This window comes from Centruroides vittatus, unplaced genomic scaffold, assembly GCF_030686945.1.
Source record: "Centruroides vittatus isolate TY-2023 unplaced genomic scaffold, ASM3068694v2 contig_1050, whole genome shotgun sequence".
NCBI classification, from domain to species: Eukaryota; Metazoa; Arthropoda; class Arachnida; order Scorpiones; family Buthidae; genus Centruroides; species Centruroides vittatus.
In genome coordinates this window covers 537,401-558,134 of record NW_027120679.1, presented here as the reverse complement: position 1 = coordinate 558,134, position 20,734 = coordinate 537,401, and the positions used below count along the sequence as shown (strand labels likewise).

Here is a 20,734-nt window from a genome sequence, read left to right as displayed (position 1 = left end):
AAAAGCACGGAATGGGAAAGAAGAGTCGACCAAGAAATGATTACTTTTGCGACTTAAGGATCGCTACTAAAATAGAAATATTTTGTCCTAATGCTTTCGGTTGGTCTCGCAGGATTTATATAATTCGACACCTGTCGACATATTGGTTTGTCTTTCATTCCGAGTGGGGGTTGGATGCTGGATCCCCGATAGTGTGTGTATGTATATATATATATATATATATGTCCATTTGTGGTTTAATAAGGCTATAATTACTGGAGAACGAATCAGCTGTCTTAAGATTAATGATATCATGACGTAATTATCTAACTATCATTCGTAGGGCGTATTCGTATATCTTGATGAGAAATTTATAAGCCATGTGTGGTCTGGATATTGTCAGGTGTCACAGTTCTATGTCGACAGCAATTATTTCCATCGTGATTATAATGTGTCACCGCCGAGGTAATTTTCGTATATCACTTTTCCTTCCAGCCCGGGGAGTTTTAAGATTTTCATACATATGAAAAGCGATCGTAATTTTTTTCCTTTTTATTAGTAATTCTCTGCCACGTCCGATCCGAATTGTTATATTAGATGAGAATTTTTTGGTCTCGTTCCATGGTTTAATGTTTGTCTGTTCTTGTCGAAAGTTTCTTCGAATTGCTATTGCGACTAAAATTGGAAACTGTCGTTAGCAGGTGAACAATGTCTGCAGATGAAAAATTGGCAACTGGTTGAAGTGAATAAAGTTAGAATGAAAAATGGATTATGTAGGATTAAAAAATATAGGCTTAGAGATAGTTTAGGAAGTTAACTTTCGGATTAGTTCAATTCCTTTTTTATATTTTTCTTAGTTTTTACGCTTTAACAACTACAACTTATCGAAAGTTCATATTTTTCATTTCTTAGTTTTAACAAATTAAAAAAAAAATATGCAGTATATATTTAATATAATTTTAAAGTAATTCGATTTAATATAATTAAAACTACTGTAATAAAATCTCGAATAAATAATAAATTTTGCTCATATAAGTTATAAATTTATATATAACTTTTAATATATTTTAATGAAGAAAATATTTATAAAGTCTTACATTACATCTGATTTTCTTTAATTCAATTATCGTCTTTATCATCATTTAATTCGTTATTTTAATAAAATTAAATGAAAATATATATATTTTAAACAAGTTTTATATATAATTAAAACGGGAATTTATCTATTTTTAATCGAAATTAAATAATTTGAACTAAAATTTATTGTAAAACATAATAAAAGAGTCAAGCCGCGCGCCTTTTAATTATCTCTTAACATATTTAAAGCTGAATTTACATAGTTTTAAGTATATACATTTTAACACGTTTAAAAGGAATATTTAAATTAAGTAAATATCTAAATTCCGAACGAGATGTAGAATTTATTTTTCGGAAGAATTTATTTGAAGAAGAGATTCTTGGCGATCTTGCATAAATGAGTCGTGGCGTAGAAGGTAGATATAAGAGTACAGTACAATAGCCTAGTAAAATATTTGGTACTATAAAATATATATTTATACGTGAAATAAAATATGGGATAAAACTAAGTAAACAAAATAAAGAAATAAAATAAAACAAAAAAGTTGGAAGGGAATGGATATAAAAGTAATAATATGAACAAGTAAAAATGGGAAAAGTGGTAAAGTGAAATGAAACAAAGAGAATGTCGATAGATGCGAGGTGAAAGGAATCGGGTAAAATGTGACAAAATGAAAAGGAAATGGAAATTGTGACTAAACTAGAAGATGAACAAGAATGAAATGAAATTAGTCAAATAGAATATCGATCAAAGAATATCAAGGAAAATGAAAATTTGTAATTGAACTAATAAGCTAAAGAACAGACTCGGCGTAAAAAAGGGCTTGAAAAATGAAAGGGGGGTAAAAAATAGAAAATATTAAATTGACTATTAGTAATCTAGACGAATACATTAAGAAGAGTGGGGAAAGAAAGAGAAATCAGTAAAGCATTGAATTATTTACCCGAAGTAAAAGTAAAACAAGGAGAAAGAGAAAAATGGTAATTAGCGGAAACTTAGAAAGAAAAATTTTAAAAATTGCCGACTGAATTCTAGAAGATGAAAGAGAGTAAAGAGTAGCAAACGAGCTAAAAGTTAGTTAATAAATTTTTCGTGTAATGAATATAGTGAAAATGGAAAGTTGGCAATTGGTGTTGAAAAATTGGCAAACTAACAGTATATATTTTCATGTAAACAGCGTAAGTTTTGGAAACGTTAAGCGTTTACTTGGAGTGTGAATAAATATTTAAAAGAGAGGAAAACTTTCATTGAATAAATAATAAAAATGACGAAAGGGGGAAAGTAAAAATAAATAAATGGAGTATCAGATATAAATTGGCAAGTGAACTTGGGGTGAACCGAGCAAAAAGATAGAAAAATGGTAATTGAACTAGCGGGTGAAGAAAAAATGACACAGATTACCAATTAACTTGTAATTGGAGTAATCTTTTTTCATTTTCTACTTGGTTGAAAAATGACTAGTCGTATCATTTTTCAACATAAATACTCATATCATAGACTACGTCTAGGCAATTGTTTCTGGTTAAGCACTCGCTAATTATCAATTCGTCGCGCGTCGCGTTGCGGCAATCGCTTCGCGCGTCTTTACGCGTCACTTTCGAGTTTAATTAAGGGTTAAAATTCTAATGACTGCTCTAAGATGAGTTAAAACGTTACATTTGAAGGCAGTAAATTTAATCTGTTTGTAATAAAGAGAAATGCCGATTTGGAGGCGTGAATCGCGCGATTCGCTCACTCGTTTTCTATTATTTCATTTGTTTATTTTCATCTGCGTACCGAAATTTAGTTCGATTTAAAGAAAGTTCTAGAAAAATAACTCTAAATTAAGAGCATTGAAGATTAAGTAATCGATGTTGGAATGTTAAACTCTAAACACAGCTGGCGTCGTGATGCGCGACGCGATTATCGTCGTCGCGTCCTATTCTTACCCAGTTAAGTTTAATTGTTTTATTTTTTTAACTTTAAGGAACAAAAATGAATTTTAAAATGAAGTTTTCTTGAGATGTAACTGGGTAAAGTTTTGTTTTGTTTGCCGTTAAAACCACAATTTGGCTTAGACAAATGTTGACAACGTTGATGGTAATTGGATGTGGTAGCTTCTAACGAATCTTTGTTTGGTCGCTGTTAAAGTCGATATAAAACAAAAAAAATAAAATAAAAATAAAAAAAGACTTTCTCTCACTGTAAATATTCAACTCTTAAAGTACTTTCTCGAAATCTGACATAAATATTTGCTAGCAAGAATTTATGCAAATTTTAAACTTATTTTACGACTCGATCAAGACAAACACACACTTAATGACGGATAAACGAAGCATAATCTGAAAATAAATGAATTTATTTATTGTATATATGTATAAATATGTATTTTAATTATTAAATATCGTTCTCGGATAAGATACTTAATGGAAAAACTGAGATTAAACTAGCACATTGATAAAAATAAGAAAAAGAAAAATGGCTAACTTAACTACCTTTTAAACAATAGCAATTGAAAAATGGCGATTTAAGTGGGATGATAATAAAGTACCAATTTAACTGCCAGACGAACAAAAGAGAAAATGGCAATTGAACTACAACAAGAACAAAATAACAGTGCAAAATGTCAATTCAACTCAGAGAAGAGTAATGGAAAATGATAACAACGGACAGAAATTAAACTAGCTTGCATTTTCTAAACGAAATTAAACAATAAGTAGAAATGGAAACTGAATGCGTGCATCATTAATAACTGACAATAATTGCTAAATAACAATCGAGAGCGACTAAGATCGTAACTATGCAGTTAATTTTGTACTTTCCATTGAATTATACTGGTTAAACAATCGTGGTAAATCTAAAAATAGATTAGGAGTTATCTGGGGAAGAAGAAAAAAAAGGAAGAAAACGAAATGTTTAAAAATTACAATAGGATTGTTACAATGTGTAACAATATATAAACATATAAGCTGAAAATAGAAGCCGGGCAAATTGCTGAATTGCTGTTTTTAAGTGTAGGGTGTTCGGATAAATCTTATGTTAGACGAATTTAGCTGCCTTCTATTTAGTGAAATACAGTAAAAAACGATCTAATAATATAAAATAGATATTTTTTAAAATGTAATATTATAATTTTGCCGAAATTTAAGTGATTGGAATTAAATAAAACACGCAGAATAACGAATTTATCTTGAATGTAAAGTAATAATAAAGAGTTAAGAATTTCTGCAATTAGAAATTTGTCAAAAGATAATAAAATCTGTAGCAGAATTCGTAAATTATTCAGAAAACTCTTTTTAATGGAGAATTTAACAAAATATAATGTTAAAATAAAAAAAATCTATGGTGAAATTAATTTATCAGAATATTCAGAATGACGACTTCAGCAAAATATTTAGATTAAAGATATAAGTTAAAATGTAAATGATTGAGAACTAAGACGTTACGTGGAAGAAAAAAAAATCAGTAATAAAATAAGGAATTTAACTAATATTTACAATAAATATTTTTGGTAGAAAAATTCAAATAAAATATCAGTAAATAGTAATTAACATAAATTTCCAGCAAAATCAACACGCAACGGAATTTTTATATTACAAAAAAAAAAAAAAAGAAAAAAGACATGAAAAAATCTCTGAAAAATCTGCGTAGATGCAATTAAAACTAATTAAATAATTGTTTTTTTTTATCTTTGTTTTTAAATTTGATTTGTTAAACGAATAGAAAAGAAGCGATTTCTTTTAATTATTTTTTGATGGAGGCAAACTCATAGAGAAGAATGAAACAAGAAACAAAAATAACCCACTTCAATTATTATATTAAAATGCAGCAATTTAATTAGCACTCGAGAATTTCCTATAAATATCAAAAATTTCACTCGAAATTATTTTAATTACACTAAAAATCATTCTGGAGAAGTTTCACTTCCCCCCTTAATATATTAATAGGTAAAGCATCTTCTATTTTCTTCTTACTTGAAAACAATGATCTGGTATCTTAAGAGATGTTCAATCAAATGGCTGATAGGCACATCATTAAAAGACTTAGACCTAATTAGTTTTTAAGTATTGTTCCTTTAATTAAAGATTGATCAAGTAGCTTTCGCTGAATTCTGATGACATAAACGAATTACTTCGTTCTCCCCTACATTAAATTACATGTTCATTTGTTTGCAGAAACCTTTTGGACATTTGATATATTAGAATGAAGAAAAATAAATTTTAATATTCTAAAATGCTCGAGAAGGTAATATTTAATACTTTAAAGTATCAATAAAAGTCTTAAATAATTCATAAATTAAACGCATCCCCGCCTGTAAACAGTACGAACGTTTTAAAGATTTGTAAATAAACTTTTAATTTTTTATAATTAGAATATAAGTAATTTAATTAATTATTTTTTTACTTCAATTTAACTAGCTTTAAGTTCGATTTTAATGCTTAAAGCGTGCTGTTTAATGTTATAAAGGCGTTAAAAAATAGAATTTTAATAATGTCAAATATTTAACACGATCTAAACCGAACGCTGGAAAAAGTTTTTAGTTAAATAAAACAAGTTAAAATTTTAAATTTAATAAATAAACTTGGTGAAAAACGTATCAAGAAAGTATATAAATATTTTTATAATGTTAAAAAAAATAAATATTTAATTAAATAAGAGAAAGTTTTTAAAAAAATAGATTTTAATATTTTAGACAGATTGAAAAAAATAAAGTTATACACTTTATTAAATATTTTTTTATAAAAAAAAACTTAACAAAATTAAGTTTATTAAATAAAGAATAAAATAACGTTTAAAATAGTTTAAAAAAGCATTTTTCTCATTTAAAACAATATTAAAAATTTAATTTTATCTCTTCTCTCACATTCAAATTTGTAGAAAAAATAATCAAAGTTAAGTTTAACGACTTGATATAAAATAAATATGTAACTTATTTGCTTTGATTTTAAATGATTTAGAGAATATTCGATTTAGCGCCATTAGAAACTAGCACTAAACTGAAGTAACACAAACAATATATAGCTTACTAATGAGATCTAAAGACAAATTTGAGTTTGTGAGTCACGTGATTTGGTGATATTGCATCCTTTAAAATGCAAAATTGTATATTCAGTAATTCACATACACCAAAGGGCATTTTATTTAATACTTTTTTTGCGGAAGATCCATTAAGGAGAATGAAGGTGGTGTTAGTTAGGAGAGCGCTACATAGAGGTTTGACTGTATAGTTATATGTTATCATTAAATTGCTACATTGTATATTTAATAGATAAAAATATTTTTTATTAAATAAAATTTTATTATTTTAACGTATAATTCCTACATTATAAAATACGATAAATACTTTATTCTATAAAAAGTAAATGTAAAGAACGAAAGAAAACTATAAAAGCACTCTCTAATATTTATTTACTGTATCTAATAATACTGATTTATTGTACTTTTTATCTCTAAATTACCTCACTATATTTAATCCGTATATTTAAGAGAAAATTAAACTCTTTCCTTGTCTTTTTTTCTTTATTCTACATTTCCTCTGGTACCGTACACGTGTAACTTTACTTTCAACTACTTTACATATGCTTATTTTATGTGATTTTGCATTTTATTTCCCTATTCTAGGATCGGATTTAGACTTGTTATAGCCCTAAGCTATAAGATATAAGAGATCCTCCTTACTCAATGAATTAAAAGCGCGAAGGCCCTACGTATCGCGAGGCCCTAAGCTGTAACTTGTTTAACTTACGTATAAATCCGGCTCTACTATTTAGCTTTCCATACTTTGACTTTTATACTATTCCATTATGCAGTATTGAATAACTCTGATTAATCCTGCTACTTTATAACACCCAACACGATGGTATCAAGCTTTGCCACCCTATTGTCTCTTTAACAATTTTGATGTTTCATACAGATTATAACTTTTTAACTTGCTCGATTCTAAATATATAAAACAAAATAAAATTTAACTATACAGGTATTATTATATAATAATTATTTAACAATTAAATAATTGAAACGATCAACTCTAATGAAAATGCCCAACAAGTTTTTCTTATTTTCTGCTTTTCTTTAAATTAAACTAAACTTTTGCATTGATAAAAATGTTTTTAAAAAATTATTTAATGGGTTTTTTAATTAATTTATATTTTATTAATACAATTTTTTTTATAGAAGTGAGTTCAATTTAATATTGGATTTATTATGTGAATTAAGAACTAATGTTAAATTTATATATTTAAGCGTGGAAAATTATTAATCATTATTAATTTTATTATCGTTATATATTTAACATTTCTACTATTATATCTATTTATTTGTTGTGCATTGCTCTGTAATTTTGTTTTGTTTAGATTGTTAAATAATGTCTTGTCTAGTGTTTAATTAATGCTATATTTAATATAAGTGTATTGTGCTATTTCTCTGTACTCAGAATTATTAAAAGTTCTTATTAAAATTTTAATACACGTTATTAAAAGTTTAATATGAGGCACTTGATACACTTCAAGTCAATATTTTTCATAATATTTTTACATTGAGATACTAAAATATTCATAAAATGCACAAATCTTGATTAAATATTTTTAAAAAATATTTAATTGATTTTAAAATAATATTATTACAGTTGATTTTAATTAAAAATACAGCCAAACCTGTAAACAACGTCGTTGAAGGGAATATAAAAACGGCCGTTGCATAGAGGTTATTTTGTACGCTTTTTTGTCAAAAAAAGTTTCCGGAAAATGGCCGCAGTTTAGAGGTGGCCGTTAATGGAGGTTAGATTGTATTTATATAAGTATAAATGTAGAAGAATGATTTTGTAATAAATTATCTGGAGTAAAATATTTAAAAAATTTCTTGCAGCTTGTATTTATTTTTAAAATCTGATATATCAATAACAATTCAAGAAGAGACACCAATTAATTTTTCATCATAAAAAATAGCATTTAGAAAGTATTGAAGTTCCTGAAGGTGACCCCGAAGGGATAAATTCCAGTATACCAAGCACGATCAAAATGTTAAAAATAAAGCTTGGAAACTATTTAAAATAATTTAAAAAATAATAATTTTATAAATTTTAACAAGTTTCAAACTTTCCAAAGCCAATTAAATTATAATAAACCATTAATTGATCTTTTAATAATGCATTAGAGAACCTTAAAGAGCAAACTAATTTCACAAAGTTCAAAATTGTAGCGTAAAGAATTTCTAATTAAATCTTCGACCTCAAACTTTAAAAAAAAAAGATGACGAAAAAATAAGTCGATCGACGTCATAAAAAAAGCTACAAAACATATGTTGTAATATCAAAATTCCATTTTGGTGATTTGTATGTTTTGCATGCTTTAATTACTTCTAGATCTGGTAATAATGACTTCTTGTGGGTTGTGCTACACATTTATCGATTTATACTCCTTCACAAACGATAATGACACGAGATGGTCCAATAACTGTACTTCTACAGTACTAAAGATAACATTACTATCCAGTTGTATCCCATATTGCACCTTTTTTTTCCCCTTGTAGCATAGTCAGCACATTACACGCTCCAACAACTAAACTGATATCTTCTACCTTTTTCAAATGATCTTAGTGACTGAACACACTTCTACTTAATCCAGATTTGTTGGAGAAAATCTCCCTTAATCTCTGCACGTTCCCATTTGTAAAAGTAAAGAGGAAGTTGTATAAAGATCGTACCGGTGGAGTAAAATGAAAAATGTGCATTTAATTACACGATGATAAATCAAAATGCTAGACGTCCTCTTGGGTGGGCTCTTGGTTATATTTAGTAGATGAATACTTTTTTTTCTTTCGGAGAAGGGAGGAAGGGGCTTATCAATAGTGATCCTTATAAGGATATAAAGGACTTAGTGATTTAGAGGATTTTAACGAGTTCACCCTTATCGAGTTGATTTCTAACACTGATACTCCACTATTTAAGAATTTGTATCCCAGTTACTTTTGTATTCTTGCCTAAAATGAGAATACTCAACTAGAAATTGAACCGAGATATCCTTTTTTGGGCACGTTAAACTTAAAAATCAAATTTGAAATCTCCAAATTTCTTTATCTGGAATGAAAAATATATCAAATTGTTCCTTATACCATAGAGATGAAGTAGATAGGTGCATTCAAAAATAAGCTTAGATAATCTATTTTTGCGCACGCCGTATAAAATAAGTTATAGGCTATATTATATAATCAAAATAATCTGAAAAAGTTTAGAAAATATTTTTAGATAAGGCAAGCTGAAGGAATCACAATATCAAATTTTGCTTGTGATCATTTAAATAATGAGTTTAGACCTCCATTAATTACGTTTACTGAGTTAAAAATAAGTTTAACTTATCTAATTTTGGATATCCCGGTTTTTAAAAAAAACAGTAAGTTCCGGATGTCTGTTTTGTCAAGGGAAAAATCATTTTGAAAAAACTTTTCAGATAATAGTTTCTCGTTGACTATAAAAGCTATTTTTGTGGGAATTCGAGCCCATTATTAACTTATGGTTTTCTTCTATATTGCAGTTTTGGTCTAAATCGGTTTCGATGTTTTTCGATTCTACAGAAAATGACCCCCCTATGGGCTAACAATGAGAACCATTTTAACAGTTATGGATTTACGTACTTTACTCTTATATATTAAACCGAGTATAACGAAATTTCATAGGCCTATCAATCGATTCGTTCTGGGTTTTGGATCTTAAATCATTTTCGGAGCGGAAAAGATGGAAAATAGAAGTGATTTATATATTAAAAAAATCGACTTTCCATTCTATAGCATTTTTTTTATGTGTGTGTGTTTTTTTCTGGTTATTCAGTAACAGGTTCTGGTCAGTGACCCGTGCATCCTCTAGATTTACTATTGTTTCTTTCATACAGATTGATGCCGTAGATAGAAGCAGCCTTTTACATTTTTGAGGTAACGTATTCTTTCGACTGGACTCAAAATCGTTCTAGGTGTGGTTTTGGCAAACAATGTCTTTCTTCTTTCTACGCAACATCATGGGTTAAAAATGGTGTTTTTACTGAATAAAAAACGCGGAAGTTTACTTCAAATAATCGTTTTACACAAACATCAAGCGAATAAGGTAAAAACGTAGAAGGTCATTTGTACGATTGCTTATATACATTTATTGTTTCCTTGGTTTAATTAATCCGGAAATCCTCTGCGAAGAAAGGCTGCTGTATCTGCACGAAAATAAAGAAGAAAAAATTGCAACTATCCGGTTAAGCGGACTGCCAAAAATCACTCATCTCTACCTGTATGTTTGTGACCTCCTAATGATACAAGTGACCTTCTAAATAGCTGATTCACGTCTGGCTGGAATGTGCCAAAGCAGCAGAACTTACTTCGCCACCCAATCAGCAGGTGTTGTAATACCCTTACCACCATCGACCCATACTGTCAAACGCGCCGGACAAATGTCCTACTGGGAGGACTGCAATGTCACTTTAAGGTTATTAAACTGTAAAAAATGCCAATGAACATATAAGTTTGGCAGAGTTATCGAAGCTGAGTGAAGCAGATTTAAGATGGGAGATGTCTGACTACCTTTATTCGCTTTACGCTGCCTCAACCTTCAAATCAGAATACGGTATTTAGTATTCAAGCAGACTTTTCTTACTTGTCACGATAAGCGCCTCTACAATCGATTGTTTTATGTTTCTCTTGAACGTTAACCTTCGTTAACTCGGAACGAATTAAATGGGTTTGATTTGTCTACAATTTTCTGTCATATGACATTCGAGTATTGGATAAATGCTCCCCGTTCGATCGAATTTTCCTAGAAATCTTTTTTGGGATCGTTCTTATTATCATAAACAATTTATTGGTTCAATCATTGCTGAAAAATACATACAAAAAAAAGTAATCCTTTTTTGTATTATAATATGTCTTTGTGACGTCATTAAAGGATATCGTGCGCCGAGGTACTTCACGCGATTTCACGATTCTTGTATTTTGACGTCCGTTTCGTGATGTAATAAAATTGATTCCGATATTTTATTGTAACGCAATAAATCATTAATCGGTTTCATATTTCGTTCTCTTTTTGGTGTAACGTTTTGTTTGTTTTTTTCCTATTGTGACGGGGTAAATAGTACTTTAGGTCTGACGCAACAATGCCTTGTTAATTCTGTCGGTGGAATCTGAATGGAAATCTGAGCTCGGCTTTTCGCAATTACAGAGCAACGGTTACGTTACGTCATAATTAAAGAATAAAACTCTTCGGTTGGACTCTGTTACAAAGGCTTTGTTTGACTTTTCTATGACGTGGCGCGCATTTATTCGATTTGGTTCCCTCTCACGTCGTTACGTCACAGGTTATAAAACTTGAGGCGTAACAAAAATCGATCCGATCACAGAAGGTTTTAATTATGACGTAATAATTAAAGCATCTCGCGCTTCTGTTTCGTATTGTAAACCATTGGAGACCGGCTTTAATGTGACGTGTTGGGTATTATAATAAATTCTATCAAGACTCGTGACGTTAAATAAGGTGGTTTTCGTGATTCTTGTTGATGTAAAAATTCACGAAACACTTTGAAAAATTTTGTTTGTTTGTATTTTAAATATGAAGAAAGGTTAAATTGACATATCCGAATTTATTAAATTAATAATGCCTTATAACTGTATATATAAGCTATATAATGAGTAACCTGATTACGTCAACACTACATAAATATACATGAATACAGTAATCAGCCTTTAATTAGGATATTCTCCACCACGTGACTGAATGCATTACACGCTATTCTGCAACACAACCACAATTAACGAGCTATTTATGAGTTTTGCATTGATTTATTTAGCATTAATGACTCATGCATGCTTGATAGGAGGCATAAGCTATGCTGCTTTAATAAACTTAAATCGATAGGGTCTTCAACAACCAGATTTAGATAGATGATGCCGGGAGGCTGCTTTTTTCAAGAAGTCATTTTTAATCGAGTGAGATAGTTTTGATGATCAATTTGTGAATGCTTCTCAATTAATAATTCGAAAGATTTTATGATGTGACGAGTGTTTCAAATGATAGACCCGCCTTATAACATACATGCTGACGTGCCCCATTAAAATTTTGCTTGTTTTTTACATAAATATTAATGACTTTGGCTTTTATAGTTTTCAAGACCATGATGTAGTTTCTTATAAAAGGCGGATTTAATGTTCAAAATATTTAAGTGGATTTTTTTATAATTATGAAGTAAGCATTTTATTTTCCCAATATTTAATCTTAAACTTAAATCTATGATAAACAAAGTGTATCATTTAAGTCTCTGAGGATCGCACCTTGTACTTAAAAATCTCAGTTTTAATGCATTTATTTTTCTAAATAAAATTCAAACGATGCTACTATAGCAATAAACATGCTTCTTCAGTAATAAAAATCTTTTTATTGCATTAGTAATAAAACTAATTAGCCTTTCGCATCAAAATAATCCTTAGTTAGAGTTTATAATTATGGCAAATAATAACACGAATCGTTAAAAGGAAAGAACTGGAGATCGTTGCTTCTATCTTTTGCAGTCTACACGTCACAAAGTAAGCTTTAAAATCCCTTCTCTAACGCTTACGAGTCCTATCTAGATAAAGTATTGTTTGGCGAAGTAGCAAAGCACTCCTCGGCTTCTCCAGCGAGAAAAATCTTTTTCCTCCGAGTCACGTGATTGGAAGCTGGGGGAAATCTGCAAATGCGAAAGTTGTGGCGCTGCTCCGTAATCATATGTAGAAGAGAGAGAGTAAGAGAGATTAATTCGGATATGATAAACAGTCACTAGCGAAGATTTAGTAGGATTATGTAACTCGCTAATGAGAGAAGCTGTGATTATCGAGATAAGGGATGTTACAGAAGGTTTGCAAATTGCAATGTGATTCCCAACGTAGAATTACATTATTTTCCTTCGTTTTTTCTGACTCCCTTTTCGGCTTTGCTTCTTTTAATACATGTAAAAGAGATTAATGGCCGAAGATCTAGGGGATTAATGCTGTTACATTTAGTGGAGTCATCGCTCGCGGGTTCTGACGCCGTAAAGAGGTAGTAAAGTGCTTGAATGACTCCGCTTATACGAAATATTTACTTCTTGTGCCTAGATGTGAGGAGGTGTCGCGATTAAACCTGCCCATTTATTCCTAGAGGGTGGCACGAAGCGAACAGACAGAAGAGGGATTAGATGGTAAAGTTGTGTAAGTGTATTGACGGGCGGCACTTGGTTCACAATAGAGAAGACCCCCGGAGCTACATTCGGACCTAAACGAGCATCTCCACAGTAGCTCGACACGGCATCGCAAATTGACCAGTTGGCACTGACCGAAGACCAGAGAAGGCTCTAAACGCGTTTAGAGCCGTGACAGGGTGTTGCCAGAGGCTAGACGTGGGTCAGAACTGGTAAAACTGGTCCTCTCTAGCTGATTTTATCTGAAGGCGGTACTCGCCAGAAGTCGGGGCAGATGTCTGCTTATCTTTCCAGCCAGCTGTGAACATGAATATCCTCGTCATGCCCCGAGTCTGTATTCATTTTTCCCCTTATCGTTCTATAAAAGTAAAGAAGACTATTCCACTACAGTAAAGACACCTAACCAGACCCTAAGGCGCAGACGAGGAGAAATATTAGGTTTTGCCTTCCCTTACTCTCCTTCTACAATAGAATCCAATATTAGTGAAGAGCTTCTCCATCTGCACTGGGTTTTAGACGTGATTTAGGAGATAAGAATTTTGACCCCTCGCCAATGATGGAATGTCAGCTCTGCTTCTAGTTCCTCCAAAATTTTTTCTTTCTTTCTTTTTGAACTCGGAGTAAAGATAAGTAGAACTATAATGCGTCAGTTTTTGCTGCAAAACTCTATTATCGATTTTGTCATCTTGTGCGCCGTTAAGTACGAAGGGTTCCTTTTCGCCACCGCAACTTGTATTAAAAATATGAGGTTTCGGGGCTCCAAAAAATCGATAGTTTAAGGATCGTGCATGCTTTCTACTTAGAGGAAGGGCTAGTTCAGGGTCTTGTCACACGCTCGTATAGATAACAGCCTCGTTAACAACAGCCTAAAGGGAGGAGTTGGCCCATAAGGCACTACAACAGGTGATTAGAATGGAACGGAGAAGGGATAGAAAACTGCACGCTTTAAAGGAAAGAATCGCGTTTTTTCGCAAACAAAGCTGTTATAATATTTATAAATCGAGATGTTTGGCATTTTTTAAAAAAAATCTGTGGTGACAGATGACAGAAGTTACAGAAATATACGTCAGTGACGTATAATTTCTTTGCTGCTCCTTGGTAAGAAATGGAGATAAGTTGACGTTGGTGTCCATCTGATGTCTGATAAAGATATCAGTTTTCTACCGACTGCTTTCAATCGATGGGATACAAACAAAAATTCGATAATCTCTACCTCTACTCGAATTTTGTTAAGCGTTTGTTATTTTTTTTCTTAGTATTCTATCTTCCTTTATTCATATCGATCTGCTTTATAATCTACTTTTAACATTTTCTATAAATGTTTGGAGTGTTTAGAAGATCAAAATTCTGATGAAATGAGAAAAGATATAACAAATTACAATTGTAACGTCTGTATATTTTCTATTATTTGGATCGATGGTGCCAAAACTTTTCCATTGGCGGGCCAATTTGCATCTAAGTCGTAAGTAGGTGGGCAATAAATATTTTGTATATTCCATATATATAAAAAGTAGGCCTAGTTCTATCATTTATAAATGATGTGTCATATATGTTCGCGGGCAAAATTTGGCCCGGGGGACGTAGTTTGGGCACAACTGTTTAGATCATAGAGATCTATAACTAAACAATTACATTTATAAATATAGAAATAATCACGAAGGCATAGCTAGAAGATATCAATTCTATCTACGCTAATTTAATAGTTACTCCAGATAAAGATATAGCTCTAATACTTTATTTTTGATGTCCAGATTAGCAGATACATCATAGTTATGTGAACGTGATACGATATCTTTACATCTAGAAAAAGTATCCAAAAATATGTTTAGAGAGGGTCTTGTGTATCTTCGAGATATCAATTTTTATATTTTCATTATCAAGATCTAAAGAATGACAAATTAACTGACTTTATCTTTGTGTATATCTTTATATCAAATATAAATTTATCTAAGAAAATCTTTTTGTTTGTTTATTTAATTACGTTATCCGGGATATATCGGATGTAGATATTGATTTTTTCTCGATAAAAATATGAAATTATTATGAATAAGCGATTGTTCCGCTCTGTTATCTGGGAATGTATTTGTATAGAAAGTAATTCTGTATCGTTCCAGTGATATCAAAATTTATTTATTCATCTGTAGCGGTTATCTGGTTCTTTGCTCGAGTTCTTTGCATGGATATTAGTTTGAACGTCTGGGTTATCAGACACTAAAATGATATCAACTAAAGATAATAAAACATATTTTTGAACTTCCCTTCGTTTCGATGATAATTTTTATCTCAAATAAAAACTATAATATATTTTTGTATGTATCCAAACGGAGTAAAATTTCTGATGAGATAAAGAGTGCTGTATATCTTAACAGTTATATAGGGGGAAAGGAAACGTCCCTAAGAGAATGGAAACATTTCAGCACGCCTGCTGATTTTTTAAGTAGATTGCAGAAGACTATTTACGACCATCAGTGGTTGTACTTAAGATATCAGGAGGAATAGTCTTGTAAAGATTGGTTGGAAATGTGCTTAACATAATCACGATTGGTTCGGAAAGTAAAAGCAAAGTAGAGTTATCTTAGTAGATTATAATACAACTAAAAATATTTCCATAATAGCTCTTGTTTTTAGTTTTTTTCAATCAATAATCATTAGAAAAACCGCATCATTTTTCATTCAAATATATTTTATCTGATATTTAATGTATATCGCATTCGATTCTATAAATTTAGAGACTTTTTTTTGCATATATTTTTTTCAAATATATAGAATTATTTATTATTCGTAGTGTTCATTCTGTGTAGGTACAGATTTAAAAAGAAATTAGATAAAGATCTAATCAGCTATTAATCAAATGTAACACTTACTTGATAAGGATTACTGTTTCTAAGAAAGTTCTATTTTTAACGCGGGGAAAAAAATTTCATCCTAATGTGATTTCTAATTTTCTTTTCTTTTTTTTTTTACAGTTCCTTACTACTACTTGGTGTTTTCCACTCTGGTGGATTCTCATGACGAACAGCATGGATGTGCACACCAGATCCACAAGGACATGTGGAAGTGCCACGTTCCATTTGCACGATGGCAGGACCTGACAGGGTTAGCCATGAAGGTGAGTCTCGTTGTGTACACCCTCTTAACCACAGTCCTGTCCATCAGGTACTTAGCACCAGAAGATTGCTCCTGGAAGAACGTCGATCCTTCCTCCGATGACGTGGCACTTAAGTGCAATCTGAGAACCATCAACGGCCTCTTTGACAACACCAACTTTAGCCTTATCCAACCCGACCATACCGCGCAGTTGATAATTTCTTGCGAAGACGTCCTCTTTGACAGTTCTCTAGGTAACCATTCCTTCGAACATCTTAAAGAATTAAAGACGTTACTTATATATAAGTGCAAACTGCAGGAAATATCTCCACTCGTGCTGAGCGGGTTGCATCACTTAGTTAATCTCACCATAAATACCTATAATCGAGATTGGGACGACTCCAGAGTGCTAATTATACATCCTGGAGCTTTATCTCATCTCGAAAAACTGGAGCAATTAGATCTGAGTCACAACAACATCTTTTCTCTTCCTCCATCCATCTTTTGTAATTTAAATCGTCTTATTTTTCTGAATCTCAGTTATAATGATTTCACCGACGTGCACAGTTTGAGTCTGAAAGATTTAGGACAGTGCCAACTTAGAATAGGAGAACTAGATTTGTCATATAATTCAATTAAAGTTTTAACCAATCAAGGTTTCACTTCATTGCAACAATTGACCATTTTAAACCTTCAAAATAATCATATATCCCGTGCGGAGGAATCGGCACTCGAAGGATTAAAAAATTTAGAAATATTGTATCTATCTAGCAACCAACTAGTCGCCGTGCCACCCCAGGTACTTCAACAATGTGAACGTTTGGTGGAACTTTATTTACAGAATAATTCTATTAGTGTCATCCCTCCAGGACTCTTCTCAGGTCTGCAACATTTAACGGTACTTGATTTGAGTATCAACGAGTTAGGCAGTCACTGGTTGGGCCCTGATACATTCGTGGATTTGATACGCTTGGTGAAGCTCGATATCAGCCATAACAAAATGACCTACGTTGATGCTTCAACTTTTCGTTCTCTTTATAGTTTACAAGTTTTGGAACTACACCACAATCAGATCAGCTCAATAGGCGATAACGCCTTTGCTTCACTCTATAACTTGCACACCTTGATGCTCAGTCACAATCGCCTCACTCATATCGATATTTTCACTCTCAGCGGGTTGCACGTCCTTAATGTTCTGTATTTGGATCATAATTCTATTGAATCCGTGCATGAAGAAGCTTTCAGAAATGGTACCAATCTCATGGAGATCAATCTGGGGAAAAATCAATTAAGGAGCGTGCCATCAGCCGTCCATTCTCTACAGTTTCTAAGGAGCCTTGATATTAGTAGCAACAATATCACAAACATACGTAACTCTTCGTATCGTGGGTTGCAACATCTCTATAATTTAATCCTTCAAAATAATCGTATTGGAAATTTATCCAAAGGTTTTTTTAGTGATTTACCCTCCCTTAGGATCCTTAATTTGGCGGACAACATGATTCACACGGTAGAGCAAGGCACGTTCGATGATGTTCCCGAACTCCACGCACTTCGTCTGGATTCGAACTACGTCACGGATATCAACGGGCTCTTCAGCAATCTTCACGATCTATTGATGCTTAATGTATCTGCCAATAGAATCACGTGGTTTGATTATGCCCTAGTACCTATAGGCCTTCAGTGGTTAGATATACATCAAAATTTAATTGAGGCGCTAGGAAATTATTTCGAATTGGAGAATGTACTAAAACTACGAACTCTAGATTCTTCTTTCAATAGAATTTTGGAGATCGACTCGTCTTCATTACCAAATGGCATCGAGATAGTTTACTTGAATAACAACCATATTCGAACCATCCACGCTTTCACTTTTATGGGTAAACCCAATCTGACACGCGTGGACTTGACTCGAAATCATTTACAAACATTGGAGGTTAACGCTTTTCGTTTGACGGAAGTGAGAAGCAGAAAACCTCTTCCAGAATTCTCCATTTCTGGCAATCCTTATATGTGCGACTGCAGCATGGAATGGTTGCAAAGGATTGGCTCTTTGGATGGTTCGCGTCAGTACCCGAGGATGGTAGATTTAGAGGAAATCGTGTGCCAGCTTTCTTTCACGCGACGCAAAGTAGTGACGTCTTTAGTAAAGACCCATTCTTCACAATTTTTGTGTCGCTACAAAAGCCACTGCTTTGCTCTGTGCCACTGCTGCGAGTTTGATGCTTGTGATTGCGAAATGGTGTGTCCCGAACATTGCACTTGTTACTACGATCAAAGCTGGAATACAAATATAGTGGACTGCAGTAGTCGGGGACATACTTCAGTCCCCAGGAGGATTCCCATGGATGTGACGGAACTTTACTTAGATGGTAATGATATTCCTTCATTATCCAGCCATACCTTCATCGGAAGAAAGAACATGAGAGTGCTCTTTCTCAATCACAGCAACGTCCACATCATCAACAACCGAACTTTCAATGGACTGAAATCTCTTCAGATGCTTTATCTACAAAATAATAAATTGGTAATGCTTCATGGCTTCGAGTTCGAAAGGCTAGTTAACTTACGCGAATTGCATCTCTCCTATAACCATCTCACTGCCGTTTCAAACAATACTTTTGCCTCTTTAAAATCTCTGCAGATACTCTACCTAGACCATAATTTTCTGGCAGAGTTTCAAGTGTGGCAGTTGCGGTTGAATCGACAATTGCGAGACATTCGCCTTTCGCACAACCCTTGGTTATGTAGGTGTGACTTCGTGGAAGATTTCTCTAACTGGTTACAATATACTGAACAAGAGATTGCCGATTTGGAAGAACTTCAGTGCTTTTATAATGACACAGCCAGCGTGGCATTGGTAGAATTTAATACTACAACGTGTACCAACTACACCGCTACCAGCTATGTACAGACTTTACAATCGCAAGATTTCATGCCGATTGTTGTTGTAATAGCATCGATATTTGCGCTGCTTCTGTTTGTAGTGATTGTGGCCTGCGCCTATCGAAGAAGAGTTAGCAGATGGATGTACACTCGATATGGCCTACGCCTGTTTAGACAGAGGGACCAAGAGGAAAAACTGTTCGATGCTTTCCTCTCCTATAGCAAAAAAGATGAAGTGTTCGTCAGCGAGATTCTGGCTTCAGAACTGGAAAACGGTGAGCCACCATATAGATTGTGCCTTCACTATCGTGACCTGCCTTCAGGTGGTTATTTAGCAGACGCGGTGTTCGAAGCAATCGAGAGTAGTAGACGGATCATCGTACTGCTTTCGGAGAACTTTCTGAGAACAGAGTGGAGCCGATACGACCCAAAATCTACGCAGCACAATATGCTCAGGACTTGTAGAAATAAATTGATCCTCATCTTTTGTGGTGTTTCTCCCAGAGACGTCGATGCCGAGCTAAAGGACTGCTGTAAATCAGGAACTTTACTTCACTGGGGGGAGAAAAGGTTTTGGGAGAAACTCCGTTACGCCATGCCTGACGTCAGTGGGCGTAAAGGTGAGAGGAGCAGGCCAGATGGCCCTATAGCTGTTCATATCTAATGTACAGTAGAGTAAAGGTATTTATGCACCTTAGCTATGCAGATAGAATTTTAGCAGTTTGCTTTTAATTTTCTTTTCTTTTCTTTCCTTTTTTTTTTTTTTTTTTTTTTTTTGTAAATCTGGGAGAATCGATAACTCTGCCCCCACTACACTAGTATTACTCATTCAGCAGAGGTTTTTTAAGTATGGCTACGTTATTCGACGCGATAGAAGGGAAGACACATATGGTCGATGAGTGAACATGCAGATTATTTTTCACCAGAAGTCCAGCTTCAACATAGCCACATCCTTGTATATAACAGTAATGACTGTGTCATGATCATAATTGTTATCATCAGATTGGCTCTTTTGTAAGAAGAAACAGATTAAAAACTTGTAAAAAATAAAAAAATATGGATCAATCAAATCAATTCATTTGTTTTTTTTAAATATAAAATACTCCCAAAAATTCAAAAATAAGATCGATTTTGTTTCGTATTAAAGGAAATTTTTATTGATATCCACAAATAAGAAGTGATTATTTTAAATTTCTTAAAATACACATTTTCCTGGATAAAAGAGCTTAACTCCTCATGAAGTTAGACACTTTTATCAAGTGTAGGCGTTCAAACTTAACTGAAATTCTCCACCCAGCTCACCTAGAATGAGTTTTCTTGGAGAAATTATTAGAAAGATAACAATTTTGAAACGCTTCATTCTGTATTCTGAAAGATTCTAAATTCAGCACGTTATAAACCTCAATATTCCCGCCCGATTACATTTATGAGGCACTATTCTAAAATTTAATAAAAATTCCAGTTACGTTGAATTTTGATTACTTAAAAGTTAAGATAGTTTACTTTTTCATTTTTGTTGTACAGTTTAAATGACTTTCAAAAGCTT

The 20,734-nt window shown here is 32.5% G+C and overlaps 1 protein-coding gene across 1 annotated transcript in view; it reads left to right on the top strand.

Moving 5' to 3' along the window:
- LOC136970999 (toll-like receptor 6) overlaps positions 1-20,262 on the top strand; it is a 43,360-nt gene extending 23,098 nt beyond the window's left edge. The window contains exon 3 of the mRNA XM_067265484.1: positions 16,182-20,262. Coding sequence (XP_067121585.1) covers positions 16,265-19,852 — 3,588 coding nt within the window. The 5' untranslated portion in view covers positions 16,182-16,264 and the 3' untranslated portion in view covers positions 19,853-20,262. The remainder of the gene's footprint in view (positions 1-16,181) is intronic.
- Positions 20,263-20,734: the final 472 nt, after the last annotated feature.